The sequence below is a fragment of the Mus caroli genome, unplaced genomic scaffold (genome assembly GCF_978045245.1).
Source record: "Mus caroli unplaced genomic scaffold, Mus_caroli_1 scaffold_12, whole genome shotgun sequence".
Taxonomy (NCBI): Eukaryota; Metazoa; Chordata; class Mammalia; order Rodentia; family Muridae; genus Mus; species Mus caroli.
The window spans coordinates 83,357,835-83,380,403 of NW_028227267.1; the positions used below are offsets into that span (position 1 = coordinate 83,357,835).

The window sequence follows — 22,569 nt, forward strand, 5'->3', positions numbered from 1 at the left end:
TCTGGTGATTCAGGTATCTGCGGAAGGGGTCACATATCACTACTTTTCATGTTTCTGAACCATTTGAAAACAGAAGGTGATTAAAAACTCTCAGATGCCTATGAATCCCATTTACATGGAGTACATCACTGTAATTTTTTTAAATGCATTCATATTCAAATCTGAGAACCATGATTCTTAGCTCATCAGGCCTGCTTAATTGCACTAACATCTGCAATCAATTTAAATTCTTTAAGATAGTCTTTCACAGTGCTTGAAGTGATTTCATGCTGTGATAGATTTAACACACTCACTAATTTATAGACACACACAAGCAGATGAGACCTAGTTTTCCATGGGTGAGGTACAACACTGAAGGGCAGTCTGCATTTTCCACATAACTGGGATACAGCAAACGGCACATCCTGCACAGCTTACTGGAAATACAGGAGATGACTGTACCACGCAAGCAAAGCAGAGAGTAAAGCTAGACCTAGCATTTCATCTACATCTATTTGTAAGTCATGGACCATTTAGTGGTTTGATGAGAGTTTATAGATGCAATAAACTGCCAAACTAGAGCTACCAGGTGAAGTTATACAGAATACTGATGCCCCTCAATAAATCATCTCTCCTTCCTGGAAAATGGAGGAGGAGGGGATGAAAGGACCGTTTTTTAACCTAAATTACAACTCCCCATAAAACAACGAAAACACAGAGGACTAGAGAATCTGGATACATGGTGGAAGTGCTATAGTTCTGGAGCCTCCTGGGTTCTCACAATCCAAAAGACAAAAACAAGTGGTAAATACAAACCATGGGTAACAAAATATCCCGGAATAGCAATGCTGTCCTCTACAACTTCAAAAGAAAGAGGCTGGTGACTCACCATCAGACCACAAGACCTTGACACTATCAAAATCAGGCAGGAACAAGAGAAAGCAATGAAGAGAAGGTTATGAGAAAGAGGAAAACCCAAAAAGGCTAAAAATCATTAGCAGTCTCGGTGCAGAGTGAGGAGTTTGCTTCTGACACCATAACAGAGGACTACGGAAAGGCCAAAGGAGATGGGAGAGGCTGGGCGTCACTGTCCATGAACGCCAACACTCGGCTCCTGAGCTTTGAGACAGTACAGAATTCTAACTGGACCAGAAAACGCTGTGCACAAAATGAAAACTAAGCAGAACATTCCTACAAAATGACAGACATCTCTGTTGGCCAACACAAAATGGATCCCATGGCACGTGCACACACACGTGTGTGTGTGTGTGTGTACACATCTTCTTTTTTGTTGTTGTTGTTGTTGTTTTGGTCTTAATGTTTTCTTTTTGTAGATTATTTGTTTTGATTTCTCTTTTTTGATCCTTTTGATTTTCCTCTTTGAGTTTCTATGTTATTTTATTTTCCATTATTTTATTTTATTGATAATTTCTGGGGAGGAGAATATTAAGTTGGGTAAACAGACTCTGGAAGGTGTTGAAGGATTGGAAAGAATACTGTCAAAATATACTATATGAAAAACAATTAAATAAACTTTTTAATGTAACAATTTCAATATGAGGTCAGACATTTGGCAAATTCAGGAGACAAGAAACAAGCATTTAAGACAGAGTAAGAAACTAAGATAAAATGAAAGAATTTAAGCAGAAAAAAATGTAAAAAAAAAAATTTTTTAAGTTAAATGGAAGAAAAGAAAGACTTCACAAATGCACTTCAAGGTTAAACACAGGACAATTGTTTCCAGTTGCATTTCATATGCTTGGATGAAACTGCCCTTATGACATCGGACCAGTACAATGTATAGATGCCAATCTTAAATAAAATGTTTACAAAAAAGTAAATCACTGCAGGAATAAAACCCAAGAGGAAGGAATATGAGAACAAACGGGTCATCTGAGATTCAGAACTGAAATAAACAAAATGCTTAAATCAGAAAGCGGATAGATAAAAAGTGGAAAGAGGGCTGGGGCCAGGGAATAGTAGAGAAGGGGAAATCAACAAAACCAATTCTGTCTGGAAAATGTCAGAATTAACCTAATGCTGCATATTATTTTTAATTTATTTTACTTTTACTCATTCCCCCTTTCCTCTTATCTTAAAGTTCTTAACAACAAAAAAAAAAAACAAAACCATAAAGTGTATAGGAGATTGTCCGGTGAGATACAATCAGTGATTTATTGTAGGATATCATTTGGTCTTGACAGGCATCTCTGTGCTTATTCTGTTTTAATTATAAGACTGCACTGCCCTTACAATAACGGAATGCAGCACAGGTTATCTATGAGTCAATGAAGACATACAGGTACATAAAAACACACACACACAAACACGCGCACATATATGTGAAATACATTTTTTTTTAAAAGAAAAGAAATCCTAGTTTCTACTTTCAGGTGCAATACTAACTTGACTTCACATATTATTTGGACCTTTCTCTTATTTGCAAACTTCAAAATATACATATAGTTCAGATCTTAAAGTAAATAAAAAATTATCTAATAGCTACTAAATGTATCTACCAAGCAGGTGTGTAACAACCTTATCCTTGAGAAATATGATGCCAGGAAATGAGTTTATATTTTATTCAAACTGTAAGATACGGCTTTCCCAGAAAATTCTACAGCTAGTATAGCAAATGCATGCGAGAAGACAGAGAGAAGCCTGCGAATGCCTACGTTTACTTGGGGCCGGCTTTCTTTACACACTGTAAAGAACGACACAGCTTCCTCACTTACTGAATGTCCCTGGAACACGGTTTGTTTGTTTAGTAGCGAGGGACTTAAACTAACCTGCATAAGACAGATAAGAGGCGAAAATAAACTTCTGGTCTATGAGTTTAGGGGCTACCACTATACAGCAAACTTCAAGAAATAATAACTGCCTTTTGCATGTCAAAATGATGAGCGCCATTGAGTCTGTGTAGAATCCACCGCACGTAGGGAAACTGTACCTAAAGGATGTCACCAACAAAGAAAGAGAAAGTGCACAGTGGCTTTAATGGCATCTGCTTCTCCTCCCTGCTAATGGTGTGTTTGACTCTCTTTCTGAAGAGAAGCAGTCTTCTTTGATACAAACACTATTTCCATGTGATGTTCTCTGCCAATGGGCAGAAAGTCTTATCAAATACTATAAATGTACCTCCCACTAGGGGTCCACTGAGATGCTATGCATAAGCACATCACACTTGAAGCCACAGTGTGAATGTTTATTAGTCCTATTTACCAAGTTGAAGATCACATAGCACAATGCCTTGGCTCCATTAGATCAGTGTTACACTACAAGGTACAGTGCATTATTCACTAATAAGGGCATACTCTACAATGCAGTACTCTTACTGATCACCCATATAGGAATCTTGGAGAGCCTCATTTAGTTCAAATAAATGCCTGACCTCCACATGCAGTAATTCTGGTCCAAATGGTCAACGGCACAGCCTGGACATGGAGATATCTGAATGGGTCTAAATGACTCCACTGTATACTCATGTCTGAAGCTACTGTTATGATCCCATACTTTGTTTTCCTTCAGCAAGTATCTGTTCATAGAACTCTTCTCTTCCTTCAGAAGTGTTCCTTCTTTCAGAAAGTTCACTCCATATGATCATTTTCTCATACTTTCCATCTCTATCATAAATAGCATGGCTCCTCTAACTAGTGCTTTCTAAGATGCTGATTAAAAAAATATGGGCCTGTGAGATGGTTCAGTGCGTAAAGGCAACAGCCACCAATCTTGACCCCTTGAGTTTGATACCGTGACTCTACAGGAGGGAAGGAAAGAACTGATTTTTCCAAGCTCTCTTCTGACCTTTACCCACATACCCACCCACAGACAGACAGAGAGAAACACACACACACACACACACTCACACACACACACGCGCACACACACAAATGTAATAGTTTGTAAATTTTTTTTTAACCTGGAAGGAATCGCCATAACAAAACATCTTAGAGCAAGAAACAGCTCAAGAACCACGAAACCAACACCTCAGAGAACTTCTGATACTAACCACTGGTATAAACACTACTGAACAATATATGTCTAAAATTCAGCAGGCAATTATTTTCCTACACTGAATGAGTACTTTAAAATGAAACGAAACAAAAGGAAACGAAAGGAAAACCTACAATAAAGGCCATTTTTACCATAAAGTCTTAAAGACCACTAATGTTGAACTCCAATTTAAACCTAAAAACAAAATCTCTTCCTACAAGAAAAAGTGATTGGTTTTGTTTATTCCCATCTCCTACTCCACCATGCAGTAATAAAATAGAGCAGCAAAAGTTATTAGTGGTTCTGTCCAATAACAACTCAAAAAGATGCTGCATTAATTTGAGCTCTTAAAAGATAACTGTAATTCTACATAAATAAAATCTGATATATACAGGCAGAAGTTGAAATTATAAGTGCTCCATGGATTATGAGAAAGTATGTTGAACAAGAAATGTGTTCGTTGCCCTTCGGCTCTGAAATTTTCTCCTCAACAAAGAAAGCCAGGCGAGAAGCAGGCAAAGGACAGCCAGCAAGGATGCTGCTGAGATTAACACTCCAAACACCAACCACCAAATTTCACTACGCTTGTGGATTGCAAGGGATGCTTTATGAACCATCACCTAAAATACACACAAAACAGTCCGTGTTAGATTTAACAAGCAATAGGTTTCCATGTTTCTAGTGCTAATCTATATAAACTCCTTAAACAAAAGAGAAAATCAAAACCTTGATTTATTTGTATCTAATATAGTCCCTAAAATTAACACCTAAGGGTCAGAGAGATGATTCAGCAACCTAAAGCCTGTACTACTCTTGCAGAGGCCCCACAGCAGGAATCATACAACCACCAGGAACTTGAGTGCCAAAGGATCTGATGCCATCTTCTGACCTCCTCAGGCATCTGCACCCACATAATGTACATGCACACACATATATTAATTAAAATGAATAAAGATAACACATAAAACCAACACTTACATCCTAAACCACCTAGCGCATCTCCATGAGTCATAGAGAAGCATGCTACTCCTCCTAAAAAGGAGCCAGCTTGGAAACTTGGGTCTCCCTAGTCACATCCTCGCCACCTCTATGCTCTCCACTCCTTTCATGGGGCCACTAACTCTTCTGTGGGATACAGCTTGGTGCCGCTAAGGCAGTACTTCTCAACCTGTGGGTCACAACCTCTTCAGGGGTCAAACAACCCTTTCACAGGGGTCACCGAAGACCATCAGAAAACGCAGATATTTACTTTACAATTCATAATGGTAGCAAAATTAGTCATAAAGTAGTAACAAAAATTGGGGGTCACCACAATATAAGGAATGCATTAGGGTGGTTGAGAACTACTGCCCAAGGGCCTCACTTCTCTATGGCCATAAATTACTATGAAAACCTTACAAAACAAACATTGGAAGAATATCTTCTCTTAAAAAATTAAAAAGGAATAGCATTGTGGTGTATTTTTACCAATCTTTTGTGATAGAAGAAAAGATACCTAAGTGGTCTAAATCATATTCTAAAACAAAATTCTTTTAACTGTTTAAAACTTCATCTATGGCCTCTGTGGCCTCTATCATTAACTTTTATTATCAAGCCATGGAGAATGTGTAGCCTGAATATAAACCCAACCAACCACAACAAAGTAAGCCCTGCTATAGACACTGGAGTCTCATTCCTAGTGTGATAACACACTCCAAAGAGAAAAGATGAGAGAAAGCCTGGTGAAGTCAGCCACTCAGGCTAGGATATCTCCAAACCCAGCAAATCCACTTAAGGTCCAAGAATCTTGATGACAGAAATCATCTTCTAATAATATCTGCCATTCTAGGACAAGACAAATATTCCACACACTAAGTTAATATTGTAACTCTCACACTCTAGACAACTAATGTCTTTCAGTCCGGATCACTCAAGTAAATAAACTCCAACCTTGGTTCAAAATGATTAAAGGAGTAAGTAGACAAGGCATCCTCAGCTACATATGTGCCAGGGGTCTCGGACCAGCCTTTGTGTATGATCTTTGATTGACTGTTCAGTCTCTGAGAGCTCCCTGGGGTCCAGGTTACTTGATACTCTTAGTCTTCCTATGAGGTTGCCTTCATTCAATCCCTTCCCTAACTCTTCCATAGGGGTCCAGACCTCAGGCTAATAATTGACTGCAAGTATCTGCATCTGTCTCAGCCAAGCTGCAAGCACAACACAGCATCAGTGGTAATGTCAGGATTTGGTGCCTGCCCATGGGATGGGGCCATTCCATCAGTCTCTGCTCCATTTTGTCCCTGAACTTCTTTTTAGACAGGAACAATTTTGGGTTGACAATTTTGAAGGTGGGTTGGTGTCCCCATCTCTCCCCTGGGGACCCTGTCTAATTGGAGGTGGTCTCTTCAGGTTCCATCTCCCCACTGTTGGGCATTTCAGCTAAGGTCACTCACATTGAGTCCTGGGAGCCTCCTCAGTCCCTGGTCTCCGGGACTTTCTAGAGCTTCCTCCCACCCCACTCCCTGCAGCTGTATACTGTAATTCATTCTCCGGGCACTCTGGCCTCTCTCCGATTCCCCCCACGTACCGGATCCTGCCCCCACTTTCACCATGGTTATTCCATCCCCCTTCTAAGTGGGACTGAAGCATCCTCACTTGTGCCTAACACTGTAGAGGCTTGATGCCCTAGCAAGGGGCTGGGGGAACACAGGGAGGGAACCCTCTCAGAGGTGACATGTAGGAGGGATAGGAGTTAGAACTCTTTTAGGGGGAACAAGGAGGGAAAAAACAATTGGGGTGTAAATAGAAAAAATAATTCATTAACAAGAAAAAAGAACTTAAAATGAAAAAAAAAAAAAGTTCAAGTAGAGTTTAGCTTTTCTTATATGTCTGTTTATTTTCTTAAATTCCAGAATTAAAATTCACTAACACACAGGGTTTCCTACGCCAGTTGTAACTCACATAACACATCCTATGTGATTATACTTAATAAATTTATGGTTGCTGGATTTAAAATTTATTAACAGTCATCTTCCCTAACTATTCCACACGACACAAGTCACCTGCAATGCATTGGGTTTTGTACCCTGCAGTTTGAGTGTTTTGCTTATGTGTAGTGTTAAAGTTATATATGTACCAAATGGCTCCATTAACAAGCAATGACAGGAGTACTTGGGCAACTATCTCTGATGTCTGGAACCTTGGCTAACAAATACTTACCATCAATAAACACGTATTGGATAAATGTCTTTTTAAAAATGTGAAATTGCCCATCATAAATTTATGTTATAGGATACTTTTCTCTATACCTCTAACAATAAATTTGATATAATGGTAATGTGCGCTATAATGATTTCAATCACAAAAATAAGCAAATAACAAGGACAACTTAATTACACAGAGGTAGTCACCAGTGTCAAATGTTCTAAAAATGGAAGAAGCAACTTAATGATGACAGAATGCCTGTATGACAAAGGAACTGCCATTTTATGGGTAGAAAAAAAAATGAAAAAGTACATTAAGCTGCTTATGTCCAAAAGATTTTAAAAACAAACAAACAAACTTCTAAATGGCAGCCATATATCTTTAAGGGACAAAACCCACTAATATCAGTGTCTCGGCAGCTGAATACAGAGCCTATTTATACCAGGCTAGGAAAGGCATGCTACTCATAGTGATTTCTACAACTGAAGATGAGCCTGCCAAAACAATAGATATGTTTAAAAATTAAACATCGCTTGAGTTTTTCTTCCAAAAGAAATAGCACTGAGTTACTGTCTAGCAGATAAACAGTGATGAGGTATAAATAACTTATGTTCTCATAGTCTGGCCTTAGGTTAAAGTATCCCATGAAAATCAGTGTATAAGCTACTTCTTTCTAATCCTATTATAAATTCAGCCAAAAGCACTCTCTCCCGCCTTTCACTCCTTAGTTAGCCTCCTGTCACGGTTAACCTCAGTTCTCAGCTTGATACACTTGGCGAAGGTGGAAACTTACTTGAAAAAGTGTCTTTATCAGATTGGCCTGTGGGCTTCTCTTTATTGTTAACACATAAAGGAAGACCCAATCCACTGTGGACTCTACTACCACACTTGGGCCTGGACTGCATAAGAAAGCAGGCTGACAACGCCATGAAGAGCAGTAAGAAGCATCCCTCATGGTCTCTGCTTCAGTTCCTGCCTCCAGGTTCCCACCTTAGCTTCCCTCTGAAGATGGGCTGTAATTTGTAAGCTTAAGAAAACCAAAGCTTCCCCAAGTTGCTTTTGATCATTGTTTTATTACAGAAAAACAAAGCAAACGAAAACACCTCCATGTCATAGTTTTCATCCAATCCCCATTTTTCACAACATCTATCAAGCTCATTTGTTTTTCAATGAAGTAAATTCCACAGATTCTGTCTGCCAACTATGCTTTCCTTGACATTGGGTCAGTATTTCCACTCCTTTTCACCATTCCCTAGAGAACAGATCACTATGGGAAGACACAAAATTCCTTTCAATACTTACATTTGTACTGGGTTTGAAGATGTTCTGCCCATAGGAAAATGCACAATATGGAATTGATTATTGTGAATCCTAACTTAGGTAGGTAAAGTTCTATAATATAAATATGATCTTCATTTATAAGTGACACTGGAAATCAATGACAATCTTAATTCACTAGCAAAGTGTGGTCTCAAGACACACTACTGTGCTTCTTAGCAGTGAGACTAGCCAACACACACACACACAAAGTTTAAGAGAATACTAGAGAAATGTCTTAAGCTAATTTATTATACTTGTTTCTAATTATGCACTCAAAGCCTTCTGATTGCAGTTTTGCACAAGCGTAAGCACTTCATTAGACAAATGCATTGTTTCCGCACACTGCAGGCTGCAGCACTATGTTTCAGGCTGACAGCTTTACTTACTGTCTTAGAAGCAGTATTAATGTACTGCATCACCATTTCTTTTTTGATACCGAAGTCTTTTTCCCGCAATGGTGCCTTTTTATCTTCATTTAAATTCATATCTTCCTGGAAAACACAATTAAAATGCCTGATTTTAGAATCTAAGTAGAGCAGCAGTTCCCTGTATACTCTATGAAACAGAAAAATCAATAATTTGTGACTAAAGCAGCATTAATTGTTTTGGAATGATTTACACACAGTTCTGCCTAAAGGAAGGAGAGCTGGGTAGACAGGCAGCATTCTAGATCATTTAACAGGTAAAATACTTACCAGAAAAGCTTGAAACTCACAGCAGGCTATTAAAATTATATTCACATCACTATAGATAATTAGACAGTTGCAGACTTCTGCCTTTCATAAGGTCATTAGGATTCAAAATTTCAATATATTTATTTATTTTACAACAGCTGCACCTGAAGCTATCTTGTACTGTTTTAAAGAGATAATCTGCATACTATAAAAATAAAAAGTAAATAAACCACCACCTTCCAGGAGAGCTCCAAGCACATGCATAATAACAGATACCTACTACTAATGCAAGAAAATGGCATAACATTCTACGGCTTTAATCCTTTCTGTCTATCTGAATCAAAAATATTAAGTAGTTAATTTACTGAATGATTTAAATAACATAAAAGTTGAGCCTCTGAATGAATACAGGAGCTTATGAATTAGATCAAGATAAAAGTCTAACATTTCTCAACATCAAAGATAACAAGGGTCTAAGCATCCTATACTTTGCTCTAAGACTAATTTTGATTAATAACCCAAGTCTAAAACAGCCACATAAGTATATGAATTCCATGAACTGTTTAAGAGGTTGTTCCGGTAAGACATATGAGGCTGGTGGAGAAGAACAGCACCAGTGACTTCTCAGGGATCAGAGACAGCCCCGTATCACATGTAGGATGATTCATAAAGCAGTTGCATGTAAGTTCTAGATCTACTACGAATGAACACATAAAAATCAGAATTTCAGGTCACCTATACAACCCAACAAGCCAAATTTCCCCCAAATTTTACTCTTTAACAATGCAGATCATAAGTTTTTCAAACACCAAACAAGCCAAAGATCACAACTCCTTTCATTTCACACTGATAGAAACATTTCCAATGGATAGGTATTGTGAACACTAGTGAGGTTGAAGCAAGAGATCTTGAAATCAAGGCCAGCTTGGAATACACAGAGCAAGACCCTGTAGAGAGGAAGAAGGAGAAGGAGGGTGAGGGGTAGGAAATTTTGAGATCTTAGAACTTCCAGTTTAATAGGCTGACAAAAGGAAGACATCAGCATTGCCCCTTCCTGGTCTATTTAAAAGTAGCCTAGGTAAGAAATGTACTTATTATTTGCCTCATTCCACCCCCCGCCCAGGCTAATTTTTCAATAGGCTTTACCCTCACATGCTTTAGAGGGATCAGCAAAATGGTTCAGAGGATGCTCCCTCGCCTAAGCTTGAGCTCAATGACTCAAACGCCATGAGCTTGGAAACCTGAAAGCTCTCCAGGATGGAGAAAACTGACTACCAGGAGTTGTTCTCTGCCCTCAACACATGCACCCATGTGCACACATGCATTCAAAAATAGTAAATGGACATTGGTGTGTGTGTGTGTGTGTGTGTGTGTGTGTGTGTGTGTGTGTGTAAAATATGAAAATTTTTTAGAATTCCTGGGAGATTTGATTGTGGCAGTGACAAGGATGTCATCATTCAAAAAGGCATACCAGGGGCTGGCGAGATGGCTCAGTGGTTAAGAGCTCCGACTGCTCTTCCAAAGGTCCCGAGTTCAAATCCCAGCAACCACATGGTGGCTCACAACCATCCGGAACAAAATCTGATGCCCTCTTCTGGAGTATCTGAGGACAGCTACAGTGTACTTACATATAATAAATAAACCTTTAAAAAAAAAATATATATATATATATGGCATACCATTGGAGGCATTCATCACTTAACCCTGTAGAACAAAAGAGAAGGTGGATGTAAGGAGACACCCCTTTAAGAGAAGGCTAACTTTCTAATAGTGCCTGCTGTGCAAGCCTGGAGACCTGGGTTAGGTCTCCTTGTAAAAGAGGGCAGAAAGAATTATCTCATAGAGTGGTCCTCTCTTCTCCACTTGAATGCTATAACTCAGTTGGAGTACTTTCAATGAGAATGGCCTCCACTGTCTGATAGGTTAGAATGCTCAGTCACTAGGGAGTGGTTCTAGGTGAAAGGATTAGGAAGTGTGGCCCTGTAGGAGGAAGTAGGCCACTGGGAGTGACCTTTGAGGTTTCAAAAGCCCTTGGAGTCTCTCTTCCTTTCTTCCTGCGGTCTTCTCATCTGGATGTAGAACTCTCAGCTACTTCTCCAGCACAATGCCTGCCTGTAAGTCATGCTTACCACCATAATGATAATGGACTAAACCCCTGAAACTGTCTGCAAGCTTCCAATTGAATGCTTTCTCTTATGAGAGTTATCTCATTCATAGTGTCTCGTCACAGCAACAGAACACTAAGACCCATCCTGTACGCACAAGATGATGATGATGATGATGATGGGTTATTAATCAAAATTAGTCTTAGAGCAAAGTATAGGATGCTTAGACCCTTGTTATCTTTGATGTTGAGAAATGTTAGACTTTTGTCTTGATCTAATTCATAAGCTCCTGTATGCATTCAGAGGCTCAACTTTTATGTTATGATGCCGGAAAACATCAAAGCTCTGGCACTCTATCATCCAATGGGATTAGACACAAAATGAAAAGCTAAAAGTAATAAATAAACTCACATAGTCAATAGTATTACAGGAGTTTGATGTACATTAAGCATCCCAGGAATCAACTATTCCATGGTTACACTATCCTTTTCAAGTTCTCTCCACACTGTGCTTTGTTTCAGGAATGGAGTGCATGAACACCAAAACATCACACCAGCCATAAAGCAGACATTCAGGGATATTTCCTCATGATTTCTTGAATGGTCAGGCCAATTGTTTCTATTAAAATACACAGATATTGTATATGGCATTATACTGGATTCTTAATTATGAATTTAGGTAACTCAGTTTTATATACAGAAAATGTTACTGGCCATAAGCCAGGCAAAAAAAAAAAGGCAAACTGTGCATGTTGTCACTCATAAGAGGAAGTTAAAAGAGTTGATCTCTAAGGACATATATAGTGGAGCAGGGCTCGCCAGAGGCTAGTAGGGTAGAGAGAAGAAAGAGAGCTGGCTTGCTGTAGAAAATATAATAAGTTTTAGCATTCTACACCACAGTTGAGTGACTGTAATAATTCATTTATTAACATTTCAAAATGAAAAAGAATTTAAGTGTTTCTAACACAGAGAATGATAAATGATTGATGTTATGGGTATATTAATTTCCTTGCTTTGATCACTGCACATTGGATCTATGTGCTGAATTCACACTGGAGCTCATGATGATGTACAATTATTAGGTGGCAATTACATAAGAACTCTGCTGATTTAGAAAGAGGAGTTAGGGAACAACTGTTATAAAAGTGGGAGACCTAGCAGCATCTATGATCTGTATGAAATTACAACAGCAAATTAAAATATTTAAGAAACACAGAATACTGAGAAACAGATAACTTATTAGTTGAGCTGAAATCAAATTAAAATTTCAAGAGCGATGGTTGAAAGGAAAAAAAAATTAAAGCCACTGCTTTCTTTTCAAAGAGGTGTTACCAGATGACATTCATCCATGACTAAGAATGGTTGTGATACTTAATTTTAGTTGACAGCTAATTTTAGATTAATCCTTTGGATGGAAAAGTAGCCAGACAGCTGGCAAGCACTATGGAGTGTCTAGGAGAGTATTTTATAAACAATTTGTCCACATGAAGCTATGGACTGATTAAGAAGAATCACCCTCACACAGTGGGGCAAGCACTATGCAATCAGTTGGCAGCCCAGATCATCAAAAGGCAAAGTATAGGTTAATTTATGCTATCACATGGGTACTCCTCTTTCCGATCCTTAGGTCTACAGCGTTAGTCTACCAACTGTAGATGTTGGGGCCATATCTACTCCAACTCCACACTCCAGGTTCTCAGGTCCTGGACACTGCACTACAAATCACTGTGTCCACACTAGCCCCTCACATTCTCCACTTGTAGATGGTCTTTGCTAGGAATGAGGTTCCATAGTCTTTTAGAACAAGTCCCTTAATTAAAACCTTTCCATATGCCATAGCTATTAGTATTCCTATTGGCTCAGGACCGTCTAGAGACCCTTACCTAGTGTTTATGTGTTAGGACAGGTCTCACTATTTTCCTCTGGTTTATGGCAACTCTCGTATCTCACTATGCAGTCATTTTCCTGAGAACTGTGGGATAACAGAATCTCAATGCATTAGTTTGTTTAAAGAAAGAAGATAGAGAAAGAAATTTGGATTTAATTAACTCCCAAAACACAGCAAAGCCTGATGCAGCACCCCCAGGTATATATGACTACACGTAACGAGTTTTTATTCTCTACACGAGGAAAGGGCACTGTAAAGATAAACAAGGAGGAATGAACAAAAAAAGATAATAATAATAATAATAACCATATGAAAATATATAATGCAAGATTTTTAAGATAGATTTTAATCTACAGAAAACAGTGCTAGAAGAATAAAAACTCCTGAAGCAACAGTACCCAGTGTTGGGAAGTAATGAAGTTCCTGAAAAAGCACGTAGGAAGTCTTGTCATAGAAAATGCACATCTATGTTTTGAGTTACAATTCCAGGGAGTGTGGACCTCCCTGCAAAACCGAGCAGAGTATGTTTGGGAAAGAGAGAAGACCACCACATCAATTTTCATATTTCTCAGTTCATAGTCTCGCAAAATAATCAAGCCTCCATCTCTTTGTTGAGTTTCAATAAAGGCATAGAGTGGATGACCAAATGCAATGCATCAAGCAGGCAATCTCAGGATAAGGGAAGACAAGGAAACAAAATAAAAGCAAGAATAGTACCAACTGTGGAGTGCCATTTTGATCTAAATTTCAACACAGTCTGGACCAGCTGCAGAGGCCAGCCTCAACAGGTTGGCCAGGCCTAGGAGTTAGGATTCTAGTTTGAGCTGAGTATAGACACCTCAAAGATAACAATAAATCATTTGAGGGACCCTCATCACCTCTGGTACCCTGGATAAACACAGATGGGGTGGGTAGAGCACCAACCAGAATCCACTGTGACATCTAAAACTAATTTCCTTCATTAAAATGAGGCTTCCATTACAACTAAAAATAAAAAAGAACTCATAGAGATTGCCTAAATGAGCACTATAAATCATTATGAATTAACTAATTTAGCCTTCCAAATTTAATATGCAATACCTTCTACACTGTAAATAAAAGCAGAGAATGATAACCTAACTACAGATCTTTTTACAGATCCAATATGGCAGCTTGTTGCAACGTATTATTTGTTTCGTCAAATATATATTATAGTCAAAGTGCTGAAGACAAACTACATGGAAAACATAATTATAAGGTTTGATAAGTAATTTGTTAAGACTGTTCAAAACTCGAGCTAATAAAAGGAAAAATAGTAACTTTATAAAAGATAAACTCCCAGCTGGGCAGTGGTGGTACTTAACTTTAATCCCAGATCTTGGGAGGCAGAAGCAGGCAGATCTCTGAGTTCAAGCCCAATCTGGTCTACAGGGTAAGTTCAAGGACAACCAAGACTCCACAGAGAAACCCCGTCTTGAAAACCAGAAAAAGATAGAAAAAAATTAATCACATAAGACAAAGCGTGAGAACTCCACTTCCTAGGCATCAATATGACATACCTCCTGATAATGATATACTGGGAAGAATATATTAGCACTAGGGTATTCTTTCCAAAGCATTTCTCAATCTAATTGCAGAGAAGGACATAAGGGAAAAGGAAATGAGACAAACTCAAGTTGGGAGCACCCTACACAAGGAGCAGGATTCTTCGGAAGATTCATCGAGTGGAAGAGACATGGGCACACAATGCAGACTGAGACTGGATCCTGGACAGGAAAGAAGGCTGGCTAGGAATACAGTCTATAAAGCATTAACAATGTTCATGCCATAGATATTTAATAATTGCCCATAAATTATAGAAGATATTGACAAGGAAATACTGAGAAAAGGGTACAAATATAAAAACTCTGTTTATTTCACTACTCTAACTTTTGTTTAAAATAAAGTTTCTGGAAAGGGTAGAACTAAAGTATTTTTAAAACAGTTTTAATAAACAATTTGGAAAAAAGCAGTGGATAGTTGGAATAGCCTTCAGAAGGAAGGAAGGAAGGAAAGAAGGAAGGGAGGGAGGCAAGGAGGGAAGGGAGGGAGGGAGGGAGGGAAAGAAAGAAGCAAGGCAAGAAAGGAAAACAATTTTTTTAAGTTCTCTAAACTTACCAAAACAGCCATTAGAGTATATGTCCTAAATAAATACATGAAGAAATAAGGACAAACTCAAGGCTCCCAAGAAGAGTTCACACAGGTATCCAAACTCCATTCACAGCTCTGGGGCCAGGCACCCAATGAGTCTTTTCCAAACACAAAGCCTATGGTAAGTCCAGTTGCTCCTGCTTTGGACTGCAAGCCTGCTCTGTGAGCTATGAATCTGGTCCCTTTGCCAAGAAATCTTTCCACACACACACACAAAAAAAAAAAAAAAACTCCTCAAACTTCTTTGATCTTAAACAAGAATTAATGGCTGGGCCAGAATCCATATTAAACATTAGTAAACACCATTTTATTTTTGAGATAATCCCTCTACTGATGTAGTTTATGGGAAATTCTTCAAGATGACTGTGTTCCTGCAACCTGCACCTGAACTCTCATCTGCCTATCTTGCCATGTGTGTTTCCATAGTTTTTTGTCTACATACAAAGCCCATTTCCTAGGGTTCAATACTAGACCCATGCTGGCACCTGAAAGCCCATGTCTTGTCATCACCCACCAGCAGTAACCTTCACTGTCATTTTCTTTAGCCCCCATCCTTCAGGTCACATGCTGTCTGTTTTCTCACCTAAAAGCTGCCTTCCCTCAAACACCACCTCCACACTCCTGCCTGACCTCGGTCTTCCATCTTTGAACTTTACTTGTTGTAAATCTTTTTTCTTATCCCAATGAAATCTCCACTCTAGTATTTTCTGCCTCCATGCAGACCAGTTGTTTAATGTACAATTATTTCTACATTCGTTAGGTTCCCCGCATGCCTCTCCTCCCAGACTTTTTTTTTTTTTGAGGGACTTTCTGTAAGATTTAATATATAACATGTTTACAAGTGTCTCATTTCTTCTGGGTGGACCGAGGCAAAATAGACATGCCACTGAACATGTAATTGACATTCTCAACATCTCAAAGGTTCCCGATAGCATAATTTTTATATGTAGGGAAGTCAATTTTCAATAGGATAAGTTTTTTTTTATTTATTTTTTATTAGGTATTTTCCTCGTTTACATTTTCAATGCTATCCCAAAAGTCCCCCATACCCACCCCCCCAATCACCTACCCACCCACTCCCCCTTTTTGGCCCTGGGGTTCCCCTGTACTGGGGCATATAAAGTTTGCAAGTCCAATGGGCCTCTCTTTGCAGTGATGGCCGACTAGGCCATCTTTTGATACATATGCAGCTAGAGTCAAGAGCTCCGGGGAGTACTGGTTAGTTCATATTGTTGTTCCACCTATAGGGTTGCAGTTCCCTTTAGCTCCTTGGGTAATTTCTCTAGCTCCTCCATTGGGGGCCGTGTGATCCATCCAATAGCTGACTGTGATCATCCACTTCTGTGTTTGCTAGGCCCCGGCATAGTCTCACAAGAGACAGCTATATCTGGGTCCTTTCAGCATCCTCCCAGACTTTTATGTACAATATTTAACATGTCTGCTTTCCTCCATGAAACTTCCTATCTCTTACAGAACAGATTTGTTTCAATGCAGTTTGCTGCACATTTCACAACGGACAGAAGTCATTAGTCACTTTTAAATGCATATAATTTGCCAATCTCGTTTTATAACAATCATGAGATAAGGATAAAATTCTAGAACACAGAGCTGGAGCCTGAATATGAGTAGGTCTAGCCTAGAACCCTGAGCAACTACTACTCCATAAAACAAGATCCTTCAGAGAACAGTGCAATTGCTTCATCGACAGCAGAAATCCAATCCAGAAGTGCTATACACTGCTCTGCCTCACTCCTGCAAAGGAGCACAGGGGACCACACAGACCCTTGGTGACATGCAATCAGGGTCAGTGTGTGGCTGAGCACTGTACAACAGCATCTGCACAGAGTGAATGACGCTGAGACTCCTCCCAAATATCACGAAGTTTTGTGACTTTGTCTACCCAAGGAATATGCATTCCACTTTGTACAAAGGTACTGAACGGGTCAAGAGCAGGCCACATCTGAAAATCAGGTTACTCCAGTAGCTGTAGAGACTCCAAAATTTTTTTTCTCTATGAGCTGGAGAAGGCCAGAGGGTCCTATATACCAAAACTTCACCATTTTGCTGCTACTGATTTTAGACACACTGACTCCATCATACGCTGATAAAATATTGGCACAAAGTAAATATTTTGACACTATCTCCAGCAAAATTGAGAAACAAAAAGATGTAAACATAATATATGAGCATATTTAGACAGTAAAGAGCAATTGAGCAGAGAACAGCAACCGGAGAGGAGGCATTTTTTCAACTGAATTACAAATGCTAGACTCAATAATTTCATTCATGAATGTAGATTTGATAAGACAGCATACTCATTAAATTTACATACATCAAGTTGAGTGGGATAGTTAACACCACGGAGAGTCAGATTACATTTAATATGATGGACTATTTGAGCCCTAGGCAAATGCATACAAGCCTCGTGTGGAAGATGGTCAGGTGTGAAGGACTTCTGCCAGAAAGCAAAATAAGCACTTGCTAGGCAGAGGCTACAGTCACAAACGGACACGGAAAAGACGTTATTATAAACAATCAATATGTTTGGGGAAACTAAATATTCATTGTTAAGGCAAAAGATATCACTGGATTTAAATAGTGTTTGTGTATTGTTTCAGGGTGTTTATTAATATCACACTACTGCAGCCACAAATTGGCTAAACATCTTAAAAGGAGGTCCACGTGATAGCCTAACTATATGTCTTGGGACTATGAAGCTCACATCCTAAAAGTATAATTTTTCCCAAATATTTTCAAAAAGTACAACACTACGTTTCAAGCACATTTTGTTGTTGTTGTTGTTGTTGTTTTGGGAGGTTTTTTTTTTTTTTTTTTTGGTTTTGTCGAGACAGGGTTTCTCTGTATAGCCCTGGCTGTCCTGGAACTCACTTTGTAGACTAGGCTGGCCTCGAACTCAGAAATCCACCTGCCTCTGCCTCCCAAGTGCTGGGATTAAAGGCATGTGCCACCACGCCCAGCTTAAGCACATTTTTATTGCTCTTCCACACTATACAATATCAAATGGTCCTTTTGATGTTTATCCCCACATTGCCTTATATTCTCACTACCATGAAAGGTTTCATGCCAACAGAAATTAAAAAAAAAAAAAAAAAGAAAACAAAGAAAGATTCATGGTCTTTTTCCAATACTAGCGAAATCTATCTTATTTTGGCAATACAATAACTATTTTTAGATTGGATCTAGACATAAAGAAAAAAGTGAAAGATAAAGACCAGCAACAATCTGAAAGCCACAGAGATGATGCAGTCAATGACGTGCTTGCTATACTGCACGCAGACCTGAGCACCTAGAACCCTTGTCAGGAGCCAGGCATTGTGTCCTGGGCGAGTAATCAGAGTCCTGAGAAGACAAAGGCTGGAGTAGCAAGGAGGCTCAACATCAGCAAACCTAGCCTGAAAACAGAAAGATCCCTCCTACAAACAGACACCTGATCTCTGACCTCTAACCCCTGACTGCCATGTAAAGACACACTGGCACACCTACAGATACACATACATTAAAATAAAATAGAAGATAAAATGAAATGGGAAATAGGATGGAAATGCTTGCAAGAATGTATAACTTAGAATTAATGTTATTACTACTTTACTATAACTAGCTATAAATAAGCTTTTTCTTTTGCCTATCAATTTTATGTGTACAGTGAGCAGTGTAAACTATCTCAATTAAAAACAAAATTCCAATGTATTTTCATGCCAACATCAAACACCAATAAAGAAAAATCAATTAAGTATCACTTCTATTGTATAAACGCTAATTTTAATAGAACAAACAAAAAGTGTAATGAATATGCAAGGTGATCTGAAGTGTGATTTACACAGGAATAAGGCCTAGCCAGAACTAGCAAGCATCACCTACCTGCACAGACACCCGCGGCTGATGAAAAAGTCTCATTCACTTACTTGGAAACTTTTAAAAACACCAGGCATTTCCTCATAAATTACACTACAGATTAAACAGTCACTTAACTTCAGACACAAAGACTGACTTTCCCACTGTGACAGAGGAGGAGGTCCTTGCAGATATAAGAAAGAAACAGGGGAAAAAATGGTTTTGAAAGCATTACACAAAAGGAGGTCAATTTGTCTATGATGGTTTTGACTATTGTTTTCTATACTGTTCCATATGCTTGAAATATTCTACAATTAGGAAAACACAAGTAGAAGTACATTTCTATTATATACTGAACAGGTTTCAAACACAAATGTAATGCCTTTAGTATCTTTCTCATTTCCCTTCAATAAAAATGCCAGTATATGTGTTAGGTAGGAAGTCACCTAAGTTCTAGTGCCAGGAGGCACTTCAAGTATAAGCTTTCAAAAAATAAGCTGTATTTTATAAATGTGTTTTCTCCTACTTCTATGCTACGATGAAGCCTGATAAATATCTTCGCAGAAGGTCATTACATAATCTCAATTAATATGTAAGTATCTCCAGCAACTTTACTAAACTGTTCTCTCTGCACACTTCTAGAGAGCATTCTAGAATGTAATTACTGACAGAATGATTCTGTTATGGCTGGCATGCACTTAATGCCAGTTGATGCTGGCACCCTGATAGATGACCTGTCTCACATGGTGCTCGTCCTCTCAATAATAAACACGAGGAAATCAAAAACGATAAACGCATGAAAAAGCTCTTCACTTCCTTAATATTTCTGTGTTACTGGGTTACTGGGCAGAATAGCAATTCCAGCTAGCCTCCATCCAGCCTAATGCTTGCAGGCAGAGAAACACACAATCTCTTTAAAAATCTTAAATGTGTCCTGGCTTGGTGCTCGTCTTTGATTGCAGCTCCCTGGGGACAGGGGCAGATGGATCTCAGTGGGTTTGAGGCCAGGCTGTAACATAGCAACTCCAGGCCAGCAAAAACTCCATAGCGAGACAACGTCTCAAAAACAGTCGTAACGTTTGAGACAGTTCCTAGATTGAATGGACATTTGTTTGGAATTATACTAGGTAGTTAACCTAGAAAGGACACGGATATTCAAATAATAAAGGACATAATCTGTGAGACATTCATGTATCACAAGGGAAGATTTTAAAGACTGCTTACCCTAAGACATGAGGTGTATGGGAGTTCTCAGATAGAAACATGGCGAGACAAACAGAAGAGGCCAGTGTAATTGCCTCATAAGATGTACAATAAGAGAGAAAAATACAGACAGAGATAATAAGACTAAAGAAGTTAATCAATAGAGACAAGTGCCCCAGTGGGATCAAGATGACTACAGTGGTTTGAAGAGGTTTGGCCCCCACAGACTCCTGTGTTTGAATGCTTGGCCCATGGGAAATGCCTCTACTAGGAGGTGTGGCCTTGCTGGAGTGGGTGTGGCCTTATTGTAGAAAGTGAGTCACTGGGGGGGTGGGTGAGATTTTATGTGCTGTGCACTCTGACAGTGCTGAAAAGTAGTCTCTCTCCTAGTGCCTTCAAATCAAGATATATAACTCTCAGATCCTTCTCCGGCACCATATCTGCCCGGACGCTATAGATATATAACTCTCAGATCCTTCTCCGGCACCATATCTGCCCGGACGCTATAGATATATAACTCTCAGATCCTTCTCCGGCACCATATCTGCCCGGACGCTATAGATATATAACTCTCAGATCCTTCTCCGGCACCATATCTGCCCGGATGCTATAGATATATAACTCTCAGATCCTTCTCCGGCACCATATCTGCCCGGACGCTATAGATATATAACTCTCAGATCCTTCTCCGGCACCATATCTGCCCAGACGCTACCATGTTTCCTGCCTTGATGATAAGGACTGAACCTCTGAAACTGTAAGCCATCCCCAAATAAATAAAATCCCCTTTATAAAATTTGCCTTGGTCACCGTGTCTGTTCTCAACAATGAAAATCAAACTAAGACAATGACAAAGTCCCTCATACTTCAGTGAGAGCTTTCCAAAGAGGGACTAAAGTATGGATGGGAATGTGATGTAATTTTTTAAGGAATATATATGTATATCTCATTTCTAGGTTTTGAGATTTGACATGTTTTAGATAGCTAATTTTAACTTCTCTTCTGTAGGAGGCATATGGAAGATATTATACAACATTAACAGCTCCAAAACTATGGAGAGAGTGCAGAGAAAACCAAAGATATAAAGATAAAACAAGAGAGCCAGATGCAACAGTAAGGAAAGGAAAGGGCGAAGATGTACAAAGAGAGGATGTAGATAAGGACCAAAAAAGAGGCATCACTCTACCCACAGCAAAAATAGAAATCAATATAACAGGTTATTGATTAAAAAGCTGTTTGTAATCATACAGGTACACAACCAAAAGTTAAAGTTGCAAAGTTGTAAACTATTATAGAAACATTCCGAATAAACTATTCTCTGCTAAAGTTAGAGTATATTAATTTAAACAAACTTAAGAACATATTGGCTTTCCATTAACAGAATATGAATAGCAATTACATTCAAAACTGAACCATTGGCAAACGCAGTAGAACAGACTCAGAAGAGGGTGAATGGAGTAACCACATAAAGGATAGTGGTCAGTGACATTGAAAGAGTGGGTGACATCTGAGGAAAGCAGATGCAATACCAGGAAAATAGTGTCAGCATTTATAAATCTATGCCAATGGTATGCAGCACAGGAGTCCACAGAGAAACCCAAGCCCTAATCCCTATACTGCATGGAGAGAGACTACACCTACATATAATTAAAGCAATAAATCTCAAAATAGGGAAACTTTCTTGGGCTGTCTGGAAGAGCCTGGTATGACATGAACCATTAAGTTTCTCTGAATGAAGTCAGAAGACTGGCACATAACAAGAAGCTAGTAATTCTCTAAGCATGAAAGACTCAGTGGAATACAAATAGAAGTCAAGAGAAAAGCCTCCAGAAACTGGATGCCCTGCCCACTAATAAGGAAAGGGGACCTCAGTTTCCCAACCTCAAGAAACAGGATTCTACCAACAATCGAAATTAGTGATAAGTAAACATGTCAACTGACACTAGCTTAAACCCCGTGACCCTTTCAGAACCAGGTTGAATTTCCAACCTATATAATAATCATAACATTTGTGTTGTTCTAAATCCAGACAGTATTTCAGCAGTATTTCAGAAACCAAGAGAATCCCATATGACACCAATGGCAGGTTATAAACAACCCAAGCCAACAAGTGCTCGGTTCTCCACTCCAGTCTAACCCGACAGTAGACAGATCAATCCTACATCCAATAGAGGGCTAATACCCAATATATACAAAGAACTCAA

At 38.9% G+C, this 22,569-nt stretch overlaps 1 protein-coding gene across 1 annotated transcript in view; it reads right to left on the reverse strand.

Annotated features, from left to right (window-relative positions):
- Diaph3 (diaphanous related formin 3) overlaps positions 1 to 22,569 on the reverse strand; it is a 475,768-nt gene that overhangs the window by 397,834 nt on the left and 55,365 nt on the right. Inside the window, exon 4 of the mRNA XM_029469353.2 lies at positions 8,862 to 8,966. Coding sequence (XP_029325213.1) covers positions 8,862 to 8,966 — 105 coding nt within the window. The remainder of the gene's footprint in view (positions 1 to 8,861; positions 8,967 to 22,569) is intronic.